This window comes from Oncorhynchus masou, chromosome 29 (assembly GCF_036934945.1).
Source record: "Oncorhynchus masou masou isolate Uvic2021 chromosome 29, UVic_Omas_1.1, whole genome shotgun sequence".
Classification (NCBI taxonomy): Eukaryota; Metazoa; Chordata; class Actinopteri; order Salmoniformes; family Salmonidae; genus Oncorhynchus; species Oncorhynchus masou.
The window spans coordinates 91514370-91535489 of NC_088240.1; the positions used below are offsets into that span (position 1 = coordinate 91514370).

The window sequence follows — 21120 nt, forward strand, 5'->3', positions numbered from 1 at the left end:
GTCACAGCAACATCCTCATCCAGCTCCTCGTCCATATCCTCTGCTGCCTCAGGGTTCACTGATGGAGACAGAACATACACACAAGACAGGTTACCAGTCACCATGTGGGACATGCTGCTAGTCTACATACAACTAGTGTGTGTGTGTGTGTGTGTGTGTGTGTGTGTGTGTGTGTGTGTGTGTGTGTGCCTCACCTGTTTTGAGTGTGTTTCTGACGTTCTCCTTAAAGCTGACCAGCTTGACGTGGTTCTGCAGCTCTCCCTCAGACAGACGGCCGTGTCTCTCAGTGAACTTCTCCTTCACCAGAGACTTCAGTCTGAACATGGCCTCGGGCTCCTGGTTCCTCACCTGGAGAACAGGTATCATCAGACAGGTGCTGGGGGGGGCAGACAGGTGCTGGGGGGGGGCAGACAGGTGCTGGGGGGGGCAGACAGGTGCTGGGGGGGGGGCAGACAGGTGCTGGGGGGGGCAGACAGGTGCTGGGGGGGGGGCAGACAGGTGCTGGGGAGGGGGCAGACAGGTGCTGGGAGGGGGCAGACAGGTGCTGGGAGGGGGCAGACAGGTGCTGGGAGGGGGCAGACAGGTGCTGGGAGGGGGCAGACAGGTGCTGGGAGGGGGGCAGACAGGTGCTGGGAGGGGGGCAGACAGGTGCTGGGAGGGGGGCAGACAGGTGCTGGGAGGGGGGCAGACAGGTGCTGGGAGGGGGGCAGACAAGTGCTGGGAGGGGGGCAGACAGGTTCTATTCAGGTTCTGTTCATTGTTCTATGGGTTTGACTGGTTTAGTTTAATTACAGGACTAGGTAAATAGATCATCTATTGTCTGGTTTAGTTTAATAACACCAGGACTAGGTAAATAGATCCTCTATTGTCTGGTTTAGTTTAATAACACCATTACATGACTAGCTAAATAGATCATCTATTGTCTGGTTTAGTTTAATAACACCATTACATGACTAGGTAAATAGATCATCTATTGTCTGGTTTAGTTTAATAACACCATTACATGACTAGCTAAATAGATCATCTATTGTCTGATATAGTTTAATAACAGGACTAGGTAAATAGATCATCTATTGTCTGATATAGTTTAATAACACCAGGACTAGGTAAATAGATCATCTATTGTCTGGTTTAGTTTAATAACAGGACTAGGTAAATAGATAATCTATTGTCTATAATAACACCATTACATGACTAGGTAAATAGATCCTCTATTGTCTGATATAGTTTAATAACACCAGGACTAGGTAAATAGATCATCTATTGTCTGGTTTAGTTTAATAACAGGACTAGGTAAATAGATCATCTATTGTCTGGTTTAGTTTAATACCATGACTAGGTAAATAGATAATCTATTGTCTATAATAACACCATTACATGACTAGGTAAATAGATCCTCTATTGTCTGATATAGTTTAATAACACCAGGACTAGGTAAATAGATCCTCTATTGTCTGGTTTAGTTTAATAACACCATTACATGACTAGGTAAATAGATCATCTATTGTCTGGTTTAGTTTAATAACACCATGACTAGGTAAATAGATCATCTATTGTCTGATATAGTTTAATAACACCAGGACTAGGTAAATAGATCATCTATTGTCTGGTTTAGTTTAATAACAGGACTAGGTAAATAGATCCTCTATTGTCTGATATAGTTTAATAACACCATTACAGGACTAGGTAAATAGATCATCTATTGTCTGATATAGTTTAATAACACCAGGACTAGGTAAATAGATCATCTATTGACTGGTTTAGTTTAATAACACCATTACAGGACTAGGTAAATAGATCATCTATTGTCTGATATAGTTTAATAACACCATTACAGGACTAGGTAAATAGATCATCTATTGACTGGTTTAGTTTAATAACACCATTACAGGACTAGGTAAATAGATCATCTATTGTCTATAATAACACCATTACATGACTAGGTAAATAGATCATCTATTGTCTGGTTTAGTTTAATAACACCATTACATGACTAGGTAAATAGATCATCTATTGTCTGGTTTAGTTTAATAACACCAGGACTCGGTAAATAGATCATCTATTGTCTGGTTTAGTTTAATAACACCAGGACTAGGTAAATAGATCATCTATTGTCTGGTTTAGTTTAATAACACCAGGACTCGGTAAATAGATCATCTATTGTCTGGTTTAGTTTAATAACACCAGGACTAGGTAAATAGATCATCTATTGTCTGGTTTAGTTTAATAACACCATTACATGACTAGGTAAATAGATCATCTATTGTCTGGTTTAGTTTAATAACACCAGGACTAGGTAAATAGATCATCTATTGTCTGGTTTAGTTTAATAACACCATTACATGACTAGGTAAATAGATCATCTATTGTCTATAATAACACCATTACATGACTAGGTAAATAGATCATCTATTGTCTGGTTTAGTTTAATACCATGACTAGGTAAATAGATCATCTATTGTCTGGTTTAGTTTAATACCATGACTAGGTAAATAGATCATCTATTGTCTGGTTTAGTTTAATACCATGACTAGGTAAATAGATCATCTATTGTCTGGTTTAGTTTAATACCATGACTAGGTAAATAGATCATCTATTGTCTGGTTTAGTTTAATACCATGACTAGGTAAATAGATCATCTATTGTCTGGTTTAGTTTAATAACACCATTACATGACTAGGTAAATAGATCATCTATTGTCTGGTTTAGTTTAATAACAGGACTAGGTAAATAGATCATCTATTGTCTGGTTTAGTTTAATAACACCAGGACTAGGTAAATAGATCATCTATTGTCTGATATAGTTTAATAACACCATGACTAGGTAAATAGATCATCTATTGTCTGATATAGTTTAATAACACCAGGACTAGGTAAATAGATCATCTATTGTCTGATATAGTTTAATAACACCAGGACTAGGTAAATAGATCATCTATTGTCTGATATAGTTTAATAACACCAGGACTAGGTAAATAGATCATCTATTGTCTGGTTTAGTTTAATAACACCAGGACTAGGTAAATAGATCATCTATTGTCTGGTTTAGTTTAATAACAGGACTAGGTAAATAGATCATCTATTGTCTGGTTTAGTTTAATAACACCATTACAGGACTAGGTAAATAGATCATCTATTGTCTGGTTTAGTTTAATAACACCATTACATGACTAGGTAAATAGATCATCTATTGTCTGGTTTAGTTTAATAACACCATTACATGACTAGGTAAATAGATCATCTATTGTCTGGTTTAGTTTAATAACACCATTACATGACTAGGTAAATAGATCATCTATTGTCTGGTTTAGTTTAATAACACCATGACTCGGTAAATAGATCATCTATTGTCTGGTTTAGTTTAATAACACCATGACTCGGTAAATAGATCATCTATTGTCTGGTTTAGTTTAATAACACCATTACATGACTAGGTAAATAGATCATCTATTGTCTGGTTTAGTTTAATAACACCATGACTCGGTAAATAGATCATCTATTGTCTGATATAGTTTAATAACAGGACTAGGTAAATAGATCATCTATTGTCTGATATAGTTTAATAACAGGACTAGGTAAATAGATCATCTATTGTCTGGTTTAGTTTAATAACACCAGGACTAGGTAAATAGATCATCTATTGTCTGGTATAGTTTAATAACACCAGGACTAGGTAAATAGATCATCTATTGTCTGATATAGTTTAATAACAGGACTAGGTAAATAGATCATCTATTGACTGGTTTAGTTTAATAACAGGACTAGGTAAATAGATCATCTATTGTCTGGTTTAGTTTAATAACACCAGGACTAGGTAAATAGATCATCTATTGTCTGATATAGTTTAATAACACCATTACATGACTAGGTAAATAGATCATCTATTGTCTGGTTTAGTTTAATAACAGGACTAGGTAAATAGATCATCTATTGTCTGATATAGTTTAATAACACCAGGACTAGGTAAATAGATCCTCTATTGTCTGGTTTAGTTTAATAACACCATGACTAGGTAAATAGATCATCTATTGTCTGGTTTAGTTTAATAACAGGACTAGGTAAATAGATCATCTATTGTCTATAATAACACCAGGACTAGGTAAATAGATCATCTATTGTCTGATATAGTTTAATAACACCATTACATGACTAGGTAAATAGATCATCTATTGTCTGATATAGTTTAATAACACCATGACTAGGTAAATAGATCATCTATTGTCTGGTTTAGTTTAATAACACCAGGACTAGGTAAATAGATCATCTATTGTCTGATATAGTTTAATAACACCATTACATGACTAGGTAAATAGATCATCTATTGTCTGATATAGTTTAATAACACCATGACTAGGTAAATAGATCATCTATTGTCTGGTTTAGTTTAATAACACCAGGACTAGGTAAATAGATCATCTATTGTCTGATATAGTTTAATAACACCATGACTAGGTAAATAGATCATCTATTGTCTGATATAGTTTAATAACACCAGGACTAGGTAAATAGATCCTCTATTGTCTGATATAGTTTAATAACAGGACTAGGTAAATAGATCATCTATTGTCTGATATAGTTTAATAACACCAGGACTAGGTAAATAGATCATCTATTGTCTGATATAGTTTAATAACACCAGGACTAGGTAAATAGATCCTCTATTGTCTGGTTTAGTTTAATAACACCATTACATGACTAGGTAAATAGATCATTATTGTCTGATATAGTTTAATAACAGGACTAGGTAAATAGATCATCTATTGTCTGATATAGTTTAATAACACCAGGACTAGGTAAATAGATCCTCTATTGTCTGGTTTAGTTTAATAACACCATTACATGACTAGGTAAATAGATCATCTATTGTCTGATATAGTTTAATAACAGGACTAGGTAAATAGATCATCTATTGTCTGATATAGTTTAATAACACCATTACATGACTAGGTAAATAGATCCTCTATTGTCTGATATAGTTTAATAACACCATGACTAGGTAAATAGTTCATCTATTGTCTGGTTTAGTTTAATAACACCAGGACTAGGTAAATAGATCATCTATTGTCTGATATAGTTTAATAACACCATGACTAGGTAAATAGATCATCTATTGTCTGATATAGTTTAATAACACCAGGACTAGGTAAATAGATCCTCTATTGTCTGGTTTAGTTTAATAACACCAGGACTAGGTAAATAGATCCTCTATTGTCTGGTTTAGTTTAATAACAGGACTAGGTAAATAGATCCTCTATTGTCTGATATAGTTTAATAACACCATGACTAGGTAAATAGATCATCTATTGTCTGATATAGTTTAATAACAGGACTAGGTAAATAGATCATCTATTGTCTGATATAGTTTAATAACACCATGACTAGGTAAATAGATCCTCTATTGTCTGATATAGTTTAATAACAGGACTAGGTAAATAGATCATCTATTGTCTGGTTTAGTTTAATAACAACAGGACTAGGTAAATAGATCATCTATTGTCTGATATAGTTTAATAACACCATGACTAGGTAAATAGATCATCTATTGTCTGGTATAGTTTAATAACACCAGGACTAGGTAAATAGATCATCTATTGTCTGGTATAGTTTAATAACACCAGGACTAGGTAAATAGATCCTCTATTGTCTAATATAGTTTAATAACACCAGGACTAGGTAAACAGATCATCTATTGTCTGATATAGTTTAATAACACCAGGACTAGGTAAATAGATCTATTGTCTGATATAGTTTAATAACAGGACTAGGTAAATAGATCTATTGTCTGGTTTAGTTTAATAACACCAGGACTAGGTAAATAGATCATCTATTGTCTGGTATAGTTTAATAACACCAGGACTAGGTAAATAGATCCTCTATTGTCTGATATAGTTTAATAACACCAGGACTAGGTAAACAGATCATCTATTGTCTGATATAGTTTAATAACAGGACTAGGTAAATAGATCATCTATTGTCTGATATAGTTTAATAACACCAGGACTAGGTAAATAGATCATCTATTGTCTGATATAGTTTAATAACAGGACTAGGTAAATAGATCTATTGTCTGATATAGTTTAATAACACCAGGACTAGGTAAATAGATCCTCTATTGTCTGGTTTAGTTTAATAACACCAGGACTAGGTAAATAGATCATCTATTGTCTGGTATAGTTTAATAACACCAGGACTAGGTAAATAGATCATCTATTGTCTGGTATAGTTTAATAACACCAGGACTAGGTAAATAGATCATCTATTGTCTGGTATAGTTTAATAACACCAGGACTAGGTAAATAGATCCTCTATTGTCTGATATAGTTTAATAACACCAGGACTAGGTAAATAGATCATCTATTGTCTGGTATAGTTTAATAACACCAGGACTAGGTAAATAGATCATCTATTGTCTGGTATAGTTTAATAACACCAGGACTAGGTAAATAGATCATCTATTGTCTGGTTTAGTTTAATAACACCAGGACTAGGTAAATAGATCCTCTATTGTCTGGTTTAGTTTAATAACACCAGGACTAGGTAAATAGATCATCTATTGTCTGGTTTAGTTTAATACCAGGACTAGGTAAATAGATCATCTATTGTCTGATATAGTTTAATAACACCAGGACTAGGTAAATAGATCATCTATTGTCTGATATAGTTTAATAACACCATGACTCGGTAAATAGATCATCTATTGTCTGGTTTAGTTTAATACCATGACTAGGTAAATAGATCATCTATTGTCTGGTTTAGTTTAATAACAGGACTAGGTAAATAGATCATCTATTGTCTGGTTTAGTTTAATAACACCAGGACTAGGTAAATAGATCATCTATTGTCTGATATAGTTTAATAACACCAGGACTAGGTAAATAGATCATCTATTGTCTGGTTTAGTTTAATAACACCAGGACTAGGTAAATAGATCATCTATTGTCTGATATAGTTTAATAACACCATGACTAGGTAAATAGATCATCTATTGTCTGGTTTAGTTTAATAACACCAGGACTAGGTAAATAGATCATCTATTGTCTGATATAGTTTAATAACACCAGGACTAGGTAAATAGATCATCTATTGTCTGATATAGTTTAATAACACCATGACTAGGTAAATAGATCATCTATTGTCTGATATAGTTTAATAACACCAGGACTAGGTAAATAGATCATCTATTGTCTGGTTTAGTTTAATAACACCAGGACTAGGTAAATAGATCATCTATTGTCTGATATAGTTTAATAACACCAGGACTAGGTAAATAGATCATCTATTGTCTGATATAGTTTAATAACACCATGACTAGGTAAATAGATCATCTATTGTCTGATATAGTTTAATAACACCATGACTCGGTAAATAGATCATCTATTGTCTGATATAGTTTAATAACACCAGGACTAGGTAAATAGATCATCTATTGACTGGTTTAGTTTAATAACACCAGGACTAGGTAAATAGATCATCTATTGTCTGATATAGTTTAATAACACCATTACATGACTAGGTAAATAGATCATCTATTGTCTGGTTTAGTTTAATAACATGACTAGGTAAATAGATCATCTATTGTCTGATATAGTTTAATAACACCAGGACTAGGTAAATAGATCATCTATTGACTGGTTTAGTTTAATAACACCAGGACTAGGTAAATAGATCATCTATTGTCTGGTTTAGTTTAATAACACCATGACTAGGTAAATAGATCATCTATTGTCTGATATAGTTTAATAACACCATGACTCGGTAAATAGATCATCTATTGTCTGATATAGTTTAATAACACCAGGACTAGGTAAATAGATCATCTATTGTCTGATATAGTTTAATAACACCAGGACTAGGTAAATAGATCATCTATTGTCTGGTTTAGTTTAATAACACCATGACTAGGTAAATAGATCATCTATTGTCTGATATAGTTTAATAACACCAGGACTAGGTAAATAGATCATCTATTGTCTGATATAGTTTAATAACAGGACTAGGTAAATAGATCATCTATTGTCTGGTTTAGTTTAATAACAGGACTAGGTAAATAGATCCTCTATTGTCTGGTTTAGTTTAATAACACCAGGACTAGGTAAATAGATCATCTATTGACTGGTTTAGTTTAATAACAGGACTAGGTAAATAGATCATCTATTGACTGGTTTAGTTTAATAACACCAGGACTAGGTAAATAGATCATCTATTGTCTGGTTTAGTTTAATAACACCAGGACTAGGTAAATAGATCATCTATTGTCTGGTTTAGTTTAATAACACCATTACATGACTAGGTAAATAGATCATCTATTGTCTGATATAGTTTAATAACACCAGGACTAGGTAAATAGATCATCTATTGTCTGATATAGTTTAATAACACCAGGACTAGGTAAATAGATCATCTATTGACTGGTTTAGTTTAATAACACCAGGACTAGGTAAATAGATCATCTATTGTCTGATATAGTTTAATAACACCAGGACTAGGTAAATAGATCATCTATTGTCTGATATAGTTTAATAACACCATGACTAGGTAAATAGATCATCTATTGACTGGTTTAGTTTAATAACACCAGGACTAGGTAAATAGATCATCTATTGACTGGTTTAGTTTAATAACACCAGGACTAGGTAAATAGATCCTCTATTGTCTGATATAGTTTAATAACAGGACTAGGTAAATAGATCATCTATTGTCTGGTTTAGTTTAATAACACCAGGACTAGGTAAATAGATCATCTATTGACTGGTTTAGTTTAATAACACCAGGACTAGGTAAATAGAGGGTTAGGGTTAACCCTACTTCACCTCTGCAGTGACACAGTTCACCACCTCAACGAAGCAGGTGATCTCCTGGTCCAGTTTGGCACACTCCAGCATCATCACCTCCAGCTTCTTCAGGACGGCATCATTCTCAGTTCCTGTAATCATCATCACATCATACTACATCATTCATATCTCTGTATACTGTTGTTATGGTGACACACGCTTCCAAATGGTAGACAGCATTCCATAGCTCTGTTTACTGTTGTTATGGTGACACACGCTTCCAAATGGTAGACAGCATTCCATAGCTCTGTATACTGTTGTTATGGTGACACAAGCTTCCAAATGGTAGACAGCATTCCATAGCTCTGTTTACTGTTGTTATGGTGACACAAGCTTCCAAATGGTAGACAGCGTTCCATACTTCTGTATACTGTTGTTATGGTGACACACGCTTCCAAATGGTAGACAGCATTCCATATCTCTGTATACTGTTGTTATGGTGACACAAGCTTCCAAATGGTAGACAGCGTTCCATACTTCTGTATACTGTTGTTATGGTGACACACGCTTCCAAATGGTAGACAGCATTCCATAGCTCTGTATACTGTTGTTATGGTGACACACGCTTCCAAATGGTAGACAGCATTCCATAGCTCTGTATACTGTTGTTATGGTGACACACGCTTCCAAATGGTAGACAGCATTCCATATCTCTGTATACTGTTGTTATGGTGACACACGCTTCCAAATGGTAGACAGCATTCCATAGCTCTGTTTACTGTTGTTATGGTGACACAAGCTTCCAAATGGTAGACAGCATTCCATAGCTCTGTATACTGTTGTTATGGTGACACAAGCTTCCAAATGGTAGACAGCGTTCCATATCTCTGTATACTGTTGTTATGGTGACACAAGCTTCCAAATGGTAGACAGCATTCCATAGCTCTGTATACTGTTGTTATGGTGACACACGCTTCCAAATGGTAGACAGCATTCCATAGCTCTGTTTACTGTTGTTATGGTGACACAAGCTTCCAAATGGTAGACAGCATTCCATAGCTCTGTATACTGTTGTTATGGTGACACACGCTTCCAAATGGTAGACAGCATTCCATAGCTCTGTATACTGTTGTTATGGTGACACACGCTTCCAAATGGTAGACAGCATTCCATAGCTCTGTATACTGTTGTTATGGTGACACACGCTTCCAAATGGTAGACAGCATTCCATATCTCTGTTTACTGTTGTTATGGTGACACACGCTTCCAAATGGTAGACAGCATTCCATAGCTCTGTTTACTGTTGTTATGGTGACACAAGCTTCCAAATGGTAGAGAGCATTCCATATCTCTGTTTACTGTTGTTATGGTGACACACGCTTCCAAATGGTAGACAGCATTCCATAGCTCTGTATACTGTTGTTATGGTGACACAAGCTTCCAAATGGTAGACAGCATTCCATAGCTCTGTATAGTAGAAAATGTGTCCAACTAGCCTGCTGGCTAGTGCTTTTCAGACCGAGCTGGTAGAAAATGTGTCTAACTAGCCTGCTGGCTAAAGAGATTTAATATTTTCAAATATCACAGATTTTTGACCTGGGCTCGTAAAAACGTCAATATACCAAAATCCTCAAGTGAACCGCGTCGGTCGGTCGGAGTCCCATTGACGACATACACACAAAGAGCCTGTCCAGTGAGAAGGATTCGACAAAGATATTACCAGCACAGTCAGGTGTCTCTCTGATAGAGATGTTCCACTAATCTACCTGCTGTCTCTGCCACAAGTGTCTCTCTGATAGAGATGTGCCATTAACCTACCTGCTGTTTCTGCCACAAGTGTCTCTCTGATAGAGATGTGCCATTAACCTACCTGCTGTTTCTGCCACAAGTGTCTCTCTGATAGAGATGTGCCACTAATCTACCTGCTGTTTCTGCCACAAGTGTCTCTCTGATAGAGATGTGCCATTAACCTACCTGCTGTTTCTACCACAAGTGTCTCTCTGATAGAGATGTGCCACTAACCTACCTGCTGTTTCTGCCACAAGTGTCTCTCTGATAGAGATGTGCCACTAACCTACCTGCTGTCTCTGCCACTAGTGTCTCTCTGATAGAGATGTGCCACTAACCTACCTGCTGTTTCTGCCACAAGTGTCTCTCTGATAGAGATGTGCCATTAATCTACCTGCTGTCTCTGCCACAAGTGTCTCTCTGATAGAGATGTGCCACTAACCTACCTGCTGTCTCTGCCACTAGTGTCTCTCTGATAGAGATGTGCCACTAACCTACCTGCTGTCTCTGCCACTAGTGTCTCTCTGATAGAGATGTGCCACTAACCTACCTGCTGTCTCTGCCACAAGTGTCTCTCTGATAGAGATGTGCCACTAACCTACCTGCTGTCTCTGCCACAAGTGTCTCTCTGATAGAGATGTGCCACTAACCTACCTGCTGTCTCTGCCACTAGTGTCTCTCTGATAGAGATGCGCCACTAACCTACCTGCTGTCTCTGCCACAAGTGTCTCTCTGATAGAGATGTGCCACTAACCTACCTGCTGTCTCTGCCACTAGTGTCTCTCTGATAGAGATGTGCCACTAACCTACCTGCTGTCTCTGCCACTAGTGTCTCTCTGATAGAGATGTGCCACTAACCTACCTGCTGTCTCTGCCACTAGTGTCTCTCTGATAGAGATGTGCCACTAACCTACCTGCTGTCTCTGCCACTAGTGTCTCTCTGATAGAGATGTGCCACTAACCTACCTGCTGTCTCTGCCACTAGTGTCTCTCTGATAGAGATGTGCCACTAACCAACCTGCTGTCTCTGCCACAAGTGTCTCTCTGATATAGATGTGCCACTAACCTACCTGCTGTCTCTGCCACTAGTGTCTCTCTGATAGAGATGTGCCACTAACCAACCTGCTGTCTCTGCCACAAGTGTCTCTCTGATATAGATGTGCCACTAACCTACCTTCTGTCTCTGCCACTAGTGTCTCTCTGATAGAGATGTGCCACTAACCTACCTGCTGTCTCTGCCACTAGTGTCTCTCTGATAGAGATGTGCCACTAACCTACCTGGTGTCTCTGCCACTAGTGTCTCTCTGATAGAGATGTGCCACTAACCTACCTGCTGTCTCTGCCACAAGTGTCTCTCTGATAGAGATGTGCCACTAACCTACCTGCTGTCTCTGCCACTAGTGTCTCTCTGATAGAGATGTGCCACTAACCTACCTGCTGTCTCTGCCACTAGTGTCTCTCTGATAGAGATGTGCCACTAACCTACCTGCTGTCTCTGTCACAAGTGTCTCTCTGATAGAGATGTGCCACTAGTGTCTCTCTGATAGAGATGTGCCACTAACCTACCTGCTGTCTCTGCCACTAGTGTCTCTCTGATAGAGATGTGCCACTAACCTACCTGCGGTCTCTGCCACAAGTGTCTCTCTGATAGAGATGTGCCACTAGTGTCTCTCTGATAGAGATGTGCCACTAACCTACCTGCTGTCTCTGCCACTAGTGTCTCTCTGATAGAGATGTGCCACTAACCAACCTGCTGTCTCTGCCACAAGTGTCTCTCTGATAGAGATGTGCCATTAATCTACCTGCTGTCTCTGCCACAAGTGTCTCTCTGATAGAGATGTGCCACTAATCTACCTGCTGTCTCTACCACTAGTGTCTCTCTGATAGAGATGTGCCACTAACCTACCTGCTGTCTCTGCCACTAGTGTCTCTCTGATAGAGATGTGCCACTAACCTACCTGCTGTCTCTGCCACTAGTGTCTCTCTGATAGAGATGTGCCACTAACCTACCTGCTGTCTCTGCCACTAGTGTCTCTCTGATAGAGATGTGCCACTAGTGTCTCTCTGATAGAGATGTGCCACTAACCTACCTGCTGTCTCTGCCACTAGTGTCTCTCTGATAGAGATGTGCCACTAACCTACCTGCTGTCTCTGCCACTAGTGTCTCTCTGATAGAGATGTGCCACTAACCAACCTGCTGTCTCTGCCACAAGTGTCTCTCTCTGATAGAGATGTGCCACTAACCTACCTGCTGTCTCTGCCACTAGTGTCTCTCTGATAGAGATGTGCCACTAACCTACCTGCTGTCTCTGCCACAAGTGTCTCTCTGATAGAGATGTGCCACTAACCTACCTGCTGTCTCTGCCACAAGTGTCTCTCTGATAGAGATGTGCCACTAACCTACCTGCTGTCTCTGCCACTAGTGTCTCTCTGATAGAGATGCGCCACTAACCTACCTGCTGTCTCTGCCACTAGTGTCTCTCTGATAGAGATGTGCCACTAACCTACCTGCTGTCTCTGCCACTAGTGTCTCTCTGATAGAGATGTGCCACTAACCTACCTGCTGTCTCTGCCACTAACCTACCTGTGTCTCTCTGATCTCTGATAGAGATGTGCCACTAACCTACCTGCTGTCTCTGCCACTAGTGTCTCTCTGATAGAGATGTGCCACTAACCTACCTGCTGTCTCTGCCACTAGTGTCTCTCTGATAGAGATGTGCCACTAACCTACCTGCTGTCTCTGCCACTAGTGTCTCTCTGATAGAGATGTGCCACTAACCTACCTGCTGTCTCTGCCACTAGTGTCTCTCTGATAGAGATGTGCCACTAACCTACCTGCTGTCTCTGCCACTAGTGTCTCTCTGATAGAGATGTGCCACTAACCTACCTGCTGTCTCTGCCACTCTCTGATAGAGATGTGCCACTAACCTACCTGTGTCTGCTCTGATAGAGATGTGCCACTAACCTACCTGCTGTCTCTGCCACTAGTGTCTCTCTGATAGAGATGCGCCACTAACCTACCTGCTGTCTCTGCCACTAGTGTCTCTCTGATAGAGATGTGCCACTAACCTACCTGCTGTTTCTACCACAAGTGTCTCTCTGATAGAGATGTGCCACTAACCTACCTGGTGTCTCTGCCACTAGTGTCTCTCTGATAGAGATGTGCCACTAACCTACCTGCTGTCTCTGCCACTAGTGTCTCTCTGATAGAGATGTGCCACTAACCTACCTGGTGTCTCTGCCACTAGTGTCTCTCTGATAGAGATGTGCCACTAACCTACCTGCTGTCTCTGCCACTAGTGTCTCTCTGATAGAGATGTGCCACTAACCTACCTGCTGTCTCTGCCACTAGTGTCTCTCTGATAGAGATGTGCCACTAATCTACCTGCTGTTTCTACCACAAGTGTCTCTCTGATAGAGATGTGCCACTAACCTACCTGCTGTCTCTGCCACTAGTGTCTCTCTGATAGAGATGTGCCACTAACCTACCTGCTGTCTCTGCCACTAGTGTCTCTCTGATAGAGATGTGCCACTAATCTACCTGCTGTTTCTACCACAAGTGTCTTACTGATAGAGATGTGCCACTAACCTACCTGCTGTCTCTGCCACTAGTGTCTCTCTGATAGAGATGTGCCACTAATCTACCTGCTGTTTCTACCACAAGTGTCTCTCTGATAGAGATGTGCCACTAATCTACCTGCTGTTTCTACCACAAGTGTCTCTCTGATAGAGATGCGCCACAAACCTACCTGCTGTCTCTGCCACTAGTGTCTCTCTGATAGAGATGTGCCACTAACCTACCTGCTGTCTCTGCCACTAGTGTCTCTCTGATAGAGATGTGCCACTAACCTACCTGCTGTCTCTGCCACTAGTGTCTCTCTGATAGAGATGTGCCACTAACCTACCTGCTGTCTCTGCCACTAGTGTCTCTCTGATAGAGATGTGCCACTAGTGTCTCTCTGATAGAGATGTGCCACTAACCTACCTGCTGTCTCTGCCACTAGTGTCTCTCTGATAGAGATGTGCCACTAACCTACCTGCTGTCTCTGCCACTAGTGTCTCTCTGATAGAGATGTGCCACTAACCAACCTGCTGTCTCTGCCACAAGTGTCTCTCTGATAGAGATGTGCCACTAACCTACCTGCTGTCTCTGCCACTAGTGTCTCTCTGATAGAGATGTGCCACTAACCTACCTGCTGTCTCTGCCACAAGTGTCTCTCTGATAGAGATGTGCCACTAACCTACCTGCTGTCTCTGCCACAAGTGTCTCTCTGATAGAGATGTGCCACTAACCTACCTGCTGTCTCTGCCACTAGTGTCTCTCTGATAGAGATGCGCCACTAACCTACCTGCTGTCTCTGCCACAAGTGTCTCTCTGATAGAGATGTGCCACTAACCTACCTGCTGTCTCTGCCACTAGTGTCTCTCTGATAGAGATGCGCCACTAACCTACCTGCTGTCTCTGCCACTAGTGTCTCTCTGATAGAGATGTGCCACTAACCTACCTGCTGTCTCTGCCACTAGTGTCTCTCTGATAGAGATGTGCCACTAACCTACCTGCTGTCTCTGCCACTAGTGTCTCTCTGATAGAGATGTGCCACTAACCTACCTGCTGTCTCTGCCACTAGTGTCTCTCTGATAGAGATGTGCCACTAACCTACCTGCTGTCTCTGCCACTAGTGTCTCTCTGATAGAGATGTGCCACTAACCTACCTGCGGTCTCTGCCACTAGTGTCTCTCTGATAGAGATGTGCCACTAACCTACCTGCTGTCTCTGCCACTAGTGTCTCTCTGATAGAGATGTGCCACTAACCTACCTGCTGTCTCTGCCACTAGTGTCTCTCTGATAGAGATGTGCCACTAACCTACCTGGTGTCTCTGCCACTAGTGTCTCTCTGATAGAGATGTGCCACTAACCTACCTGCTGTCTCTGCCACTAGTGTCTCTCTGATAGAGATGCGCCACTAACCTACCTGCTGTCTCTGCCACTAGTGTCTCTCTGATAGAGATGTGCCACTAACCTACCTGCTGTTTCTACCACAAGTGTCTCTCTGATAGAGATGTGCCACTAACCTACCTGGTGTCTCTGCCACTAGTGTCTCTCTGATAGAGATGTGCCACTAACCTACCTGCTGTCTCTGCCACTAGTGTCTCTCTGATAGAGATGTGCCACTAACCTACCTGGTGTCTCTGCCACTAGTGTCTCTCTGATAGAGATGTGCCACTAACCTACCTGCTGTCTCTGCCACTAGTGTCTCTCTGATAGAGATGTGCCACTAACCTACCTGCTGTCTCTGCCACTAGTGTCTCTCTGATAGAGATGTGCCACTAATCTACCTGCTGTTTCTACCACAAGTGTCTCTCTGATAGAGATGTGCCACTAACCTACCTGCTGTCTCTGCCACTAGTGTCTCTCTGATAGAGATGTGCCACTAACCTACCTGCTGTCTCTGCCACTAGTGTCTCTCTGATAGAGATGTGCCACTAATCTACCTGCTGTTTCTACCACAAGTGTCTCTCTGATAGAGATGTGCCACTAACCTACCTGCTGTCTCTGCCACTAGTGTCTCTCTGATAGAGATGTGCCACTAATCTACCTGCTGTTTCTACCACAAGTGTCTCTCTGATAGAGATGTGCCACTAATCTACCTGCTGTTTCTACCACAAGTGTCTCTCTGATAGAGATGTGCCACAAACCTACCTGCTGTCTCTGCCACTAGTGTCTCTCTGATAGAGATGTGCCACTAACCTACCTGCTGTCTCTGCCACTAGTGTCTCTCTGATAGAGATGTGCCACTAACCTACCTGCTGTCTCTGCCACTAGTGTCTCTCTGATAGAGATGTGCCACTAACCTACCTGGTGTCTCTGCCACTAGTGTCTCTCTGATAGAGATGTGCCACTAACCTACCTGCTGTTTCTGCCACAAGTGTCTCTCTGATAGAGATGTGCCACTAGTGTCTCTCTGATAGAGATGTGCCACTAACCTACCTGCTGTTTCTACCACAAGTGTCTCTCTGATAGAGATGTGCCACTAACCTACCTGCTGTTTCTACCACAAGTGTCTCTCTGATATAGATGTGCCACTAACCTACCTGCTGTTTCTGCCACAAGTGTCTCTCTGATAGAGATGTGCCACTAACCTACCTGCTGTCTCTGCCACAAGTGTCTCTCTGATAGAGATGTGCCACTAGTGTCTCTCTGATAGAGATGTGCCACTAACCTACCTGCTGTCTCTGCCACAAGTGTCTCTCTGATAGAGATGTGCCACTAGTGTCTCTCTGATAGAGATGTGCCACTAACCTACCTGCTGTTTCTGCCACTAGTGTCTCTCTGATAGAGATGTGCCACTAGTGTCTCTCTGATAGAGATGTGCCACTAACCTACCTGCTGTCTCTGCCACTAGTGTCTCTCTGATAGAGATGTGCCACTAATCTACCTGCTGTCTCTGCCACTAGTGTCTCTCTGATAGAGATGTGCCACTAACCTACCTGCTGTCTCTGCCACTAGTGTCTCTCTGATAGAGATGTGCCACTAACCTACCTGCTGTCTCTGCCACTAGTGTCTCTCTGATAGAGATGTGCCACTAACCTACCTGCTGTCTCTGTCACTAGTGTCTCTCTGATAGAGATGTGCCACTAACCTACCTGCTGTCTCTGCCACTAGTGTCTCTCTGATAGAGATGTGCCACTAACCTACCTGCTGTCTCTGCCACAAGTGTCTCTCTGATAGAGATGTGCCACTAACCTACCTGCTGTCTCTGCCACTAGTGTCTCTCTGATAGAGATGTGCCACTAACCTACCTGCTGTCTCTGCCACTAGTGTCTCTCTGATAGAGATGTGCCACTAACCTACCTGCTGTTTCTGCCACAAGTGTCTCTCTGATAGAGATGTGCCACTAGTGTCTCTCTGATAGAGATGTGCCACTAGTGTCTCTCTGATAGAGATGTGCCACTAGTGTCTCTCTGATAGAGATGTGCCACTAACCAACCTGCTGTCTCTGCCACTAGTGTCTCTCTGATAGAGATGTGCCACTAACCTACCTGCTGTCTCTGCCACAAGTGTCTCTCTGATAGAGATGTGCCACTAACCTACCTGCTGTCTCTGCCACTAGTGTCTCTCTGATAGAGATGTGCCACTAATCTACCTGCTGTTTCTACCACAAGTGTCTCTCTGATAGAGATGTGCCACTAACCTACCTGCTGTCTCTGCCACTAGTGTCTCTCTGATAGAGATGTGCCACTAACCTACCTGCTGTCTCTGCCACAAGTGTCTCTCTGATAGAGATGTGCCACTAACCTACCTGCTGTCTCTGCCACAAGTGTCTCTCTGATAGAGATGTGCCACTAACCTACCTGCTGTTTCTGCCACTAGTGTCTCTCTGATAGAGATGTGCCACTAATCTACCTGCTGTTTCTACCACTAGTGTCTCTCTGATAGAGATGTGCCACTAACCTACCTGCTGTCTCTGCCACTAGTGTCTCTCTGATAGAGATGTGCCACTAACCTACCTGCTGTCTCTGCCACAAGTGTCTCTCTGATAGAGATGTGCCACTAACCTACCTGCTGTCTCTGCCACTAGTGTCTCTCTGATAGAGATGTGCCACTAACCTACCTGCTGTCTCTGCCACTAGTGTCTCTCTGATAGAGATGTGCCACTAACCTACCTGGTGTCTCTGCCACTAGTGTCTCTCTGATAGAGATGTGCCACTAACCTACCTGCTGTCTCTGCCACTAGTGTCTCTCTGATAGAGATGTGCCACTAACCTACCTGCTGTCTCTGCCACTAGTGTCTCTCTGATAGAGATGTGCCACTAACCTACCTGCTGTCTCTGCCACTAGTATCTCTCTGATAGAGATGTGCCACTAACCTACCTGCTGTCTCTGCCACTAGTGTCTCTCTGATAGAGATGTGCCACTAACCTACCTGCTGTCTCTGCCACTAGTGTCTCTCTGATAGAGATGTGCCACTAATCTACCTGCTGTTTCTACCACTAGTGTCTCTCTGATAGAGATGTGCCACTAATCTACCTGCTGTTTCTACCACAAGTGTCTCTCTGATAGAGATGTGCCACTAATCTACCTGCTGTTTCTACCACAAGTGTCTCTCTGATAGAGATGTGCCACTAATCTACCTGCTGTCTCTGCCACTAGTGTCTCTCTGATAGAGATGTGCCACTAACCTACCTGCTGTCTCTGCCACTAGTGTCTCTCTGATAGAGATGTGCCACTAACCTACCTGCTGTTTCTACCACAAGTGTCTCTCTGATAGAGATGTGCCACTAATCTACCTGCTGTCTCTGCCACTAGTGTCTCTCTGATAGAGATGTGCCACTAGTGTCTCTCTGATAGAGATGTGCCACTAGTGTCTCTGATAGAGATGTGCCACTAACCTACCTGCTGTCTCTGCCACTAGTGTCTCTCTGATAGAGATGTGCCACTAACCTACCTGCTGTCTCTGCCACTAGTGTCTCTCTGATAGAGATGTGCCACTAACCTACCTGCTGTCTCTGCCACTAGTGTCTCTCTGATAGAGATGTGCCACTAACCAACCTGCTGTCTCTGCCACAAGTGTCTCTCTGATAGAGATGTGCCACTAACCTACCTGCTGTCTCTGCCACTAGTGTCTCTCTGATAGAGATGTGCCACTAACCTACCTGCTGTCTCTGCCACAAGTGTCTCTCTGATAGAGATGTGCCACTAACCTACCTGCTGTCTCTGCCACTAGTGTCTCTCTGATAGAGATGTGCCACTAACCTACCTGCGGTCTCTGCCACGTCCAGAGCAACGTCGGTCACAATGTCCATCCCCGTTCCAATATCCGTCTGACATGTTTTCAGACTAGACAGTGTGGAGTGGACTGCACTCAAGGACATGTTGAAATCTAAAACATGAAAGGATCTGAAACAAGAGATGTTAAGTTGTTAGAATATTAGGGCCCTTTGTGTTTTGGTTAATCGTGTTTGTCACATAACATTTTTGTTAATTAAAAAAAAAATACATTTATTTAAAAGATTTTCCATCAAACGGTCCTACTTTCTTTTTCATGTCAGATGGTCCAGAATCATCCTCAGACAATTGCTTTCATTTTTGTTCTAATTCAAATTTATAGAAAAGGCTTAAAATTAAAAAAGGTTACATTCCAGGTCATGTGACATGATTAACCAAAACACCGGGACCCAGTTATAATGAATCAACACGATTAACCAAAACACAGGGACCTGGTTATAATGAATCCACACGATTAACCAAAACACAGGGTCCTAGTTATAATGAATCAACACGATTAACCAAAACACAGGGTCCTAATTATAATGAATCAACCAAAACACAGGGTCCCAGTTATAATGAATGAACCAAAACACAGGGTCCTGGTTATAATGAATGAACCAAAACACAGGGACCCGGTTATAATGAATCAACCAAAACACAGGGTCCCGGTTATAATGAATCAACCAAAACACAGGGACCTGGTTATAATGAATCAACCAAAACACAGGGACCTGGTTATAATGAATCAACACGATTAACCAAAACACAGGGTCCTGGTTATAATGAATCAACCAAAACACAGGGTCCTGGTTATAATGAATCAACCAAAACACAGGGTCCTGGTTATAATGAACCAACACGATTAACCAAAACACAGGGTCCTGGTTATAATGAATCAACCAAAACACAGGGTCCTGGTTATAATGAACCAACACGATTAACCAAAACACAGGGTCCTGGTTATAATGAATCAACACGATTAACCAAAACACAGGGTCCCGGTTATAATGAATCAACCAAAACACAGGGTCCCGGTTATAATGAATCAACCAAAACACAGGGTCCTGGTTATAATGAATCAAGCCACCCTCGGTATATTGGAGCAGATGCCAGGATGTCCAACCCTAAGCCCTGGAGAACTGGTGTGCAGGTTTTTGTTCCAGCCTTGCTCAAAACACACCTGAAAAAAAAGCACATTCAGTTGCTCACCGAGACCTTGTGTAGTTGACTTAACGTTAGAGCAAGGTTGGAATAATAACCTGCATACGGTCACAAAACAAGTTATCTGTAGCTACCTTCAGGTTGAATCCACGTATCACCAACAAGTGCACTGACTACGTTGATACCTGGCCAGCCGGTTAACGTTACGCTATAATCACTAACTACGGGCGGCTAAGCAAGCATGCCAATAAATAGCTCGCTCACCTCACGACTTTCCTCGCTGTGATGGTATATACAGGTTGTAGACGTGTAGATGTAGATGTGTTGGTGTCTAAATAAGAGAAAATACTAAACAACTTTAGCTGCATAAAATGACCGGGAAAAGTTTGTTCTCGTTTCCGGTTCCTCTTTGAGGTGGTCTAAATCTTCTTCTTCTTCGATGGGGTTTAACGGCGGTTGGCTTCCAATGTTAGGGGTGTATTACCGCCACCAACTGGACGGGGTATTGAATAAGATAATAACAACATTATTGATTATTGATAACTATTAATAATACAAATTCGGGAGAGGGAAAACGATATCAAACAAAATAAAAAACGTCAACTAAAAAAAACAAATAAATATATATTT

General features: G+C 41.2%; 1 protein-coding gene across 1 annotated transcript in view; it reads right to left on the reverse strand.

The window, feature by feature from the left end:
• The window catches only part of LOC135519839 (E3 SUMO-protein ligase NSE2-like), a 24189-nt gene extending 3277 nt beyond the window's left edge, over positions 1-20912 (reverse strand). The window contains exons 1-6 of the mRNA XM_064945045.1: positions 20755-20912; positions 20417-20509; positions 19319-19458; positions 8811-8923; positions 195-348; positions 6-58 (exon numbers count right to left, since the gene is read on the reverse strand). Coding sequence (XP_064801117.1) covers positions 6-58; positions 195-348; positions 8811-8923; positions 19319-19458; positions 20417-20509; positions 20755-20858 — 657 coding nt within the window. The 5' untranslated portion in view covers positions 20859-20912. The remainder of the gene's footprint in view (positions 1-5; positions 59-194; positions 349-8810; positions 8924-19318; positions 19459-20416; positions 20510-20754) is intronic.
• Positions 20913-21120: the final 208 nt, after the last annotated feature.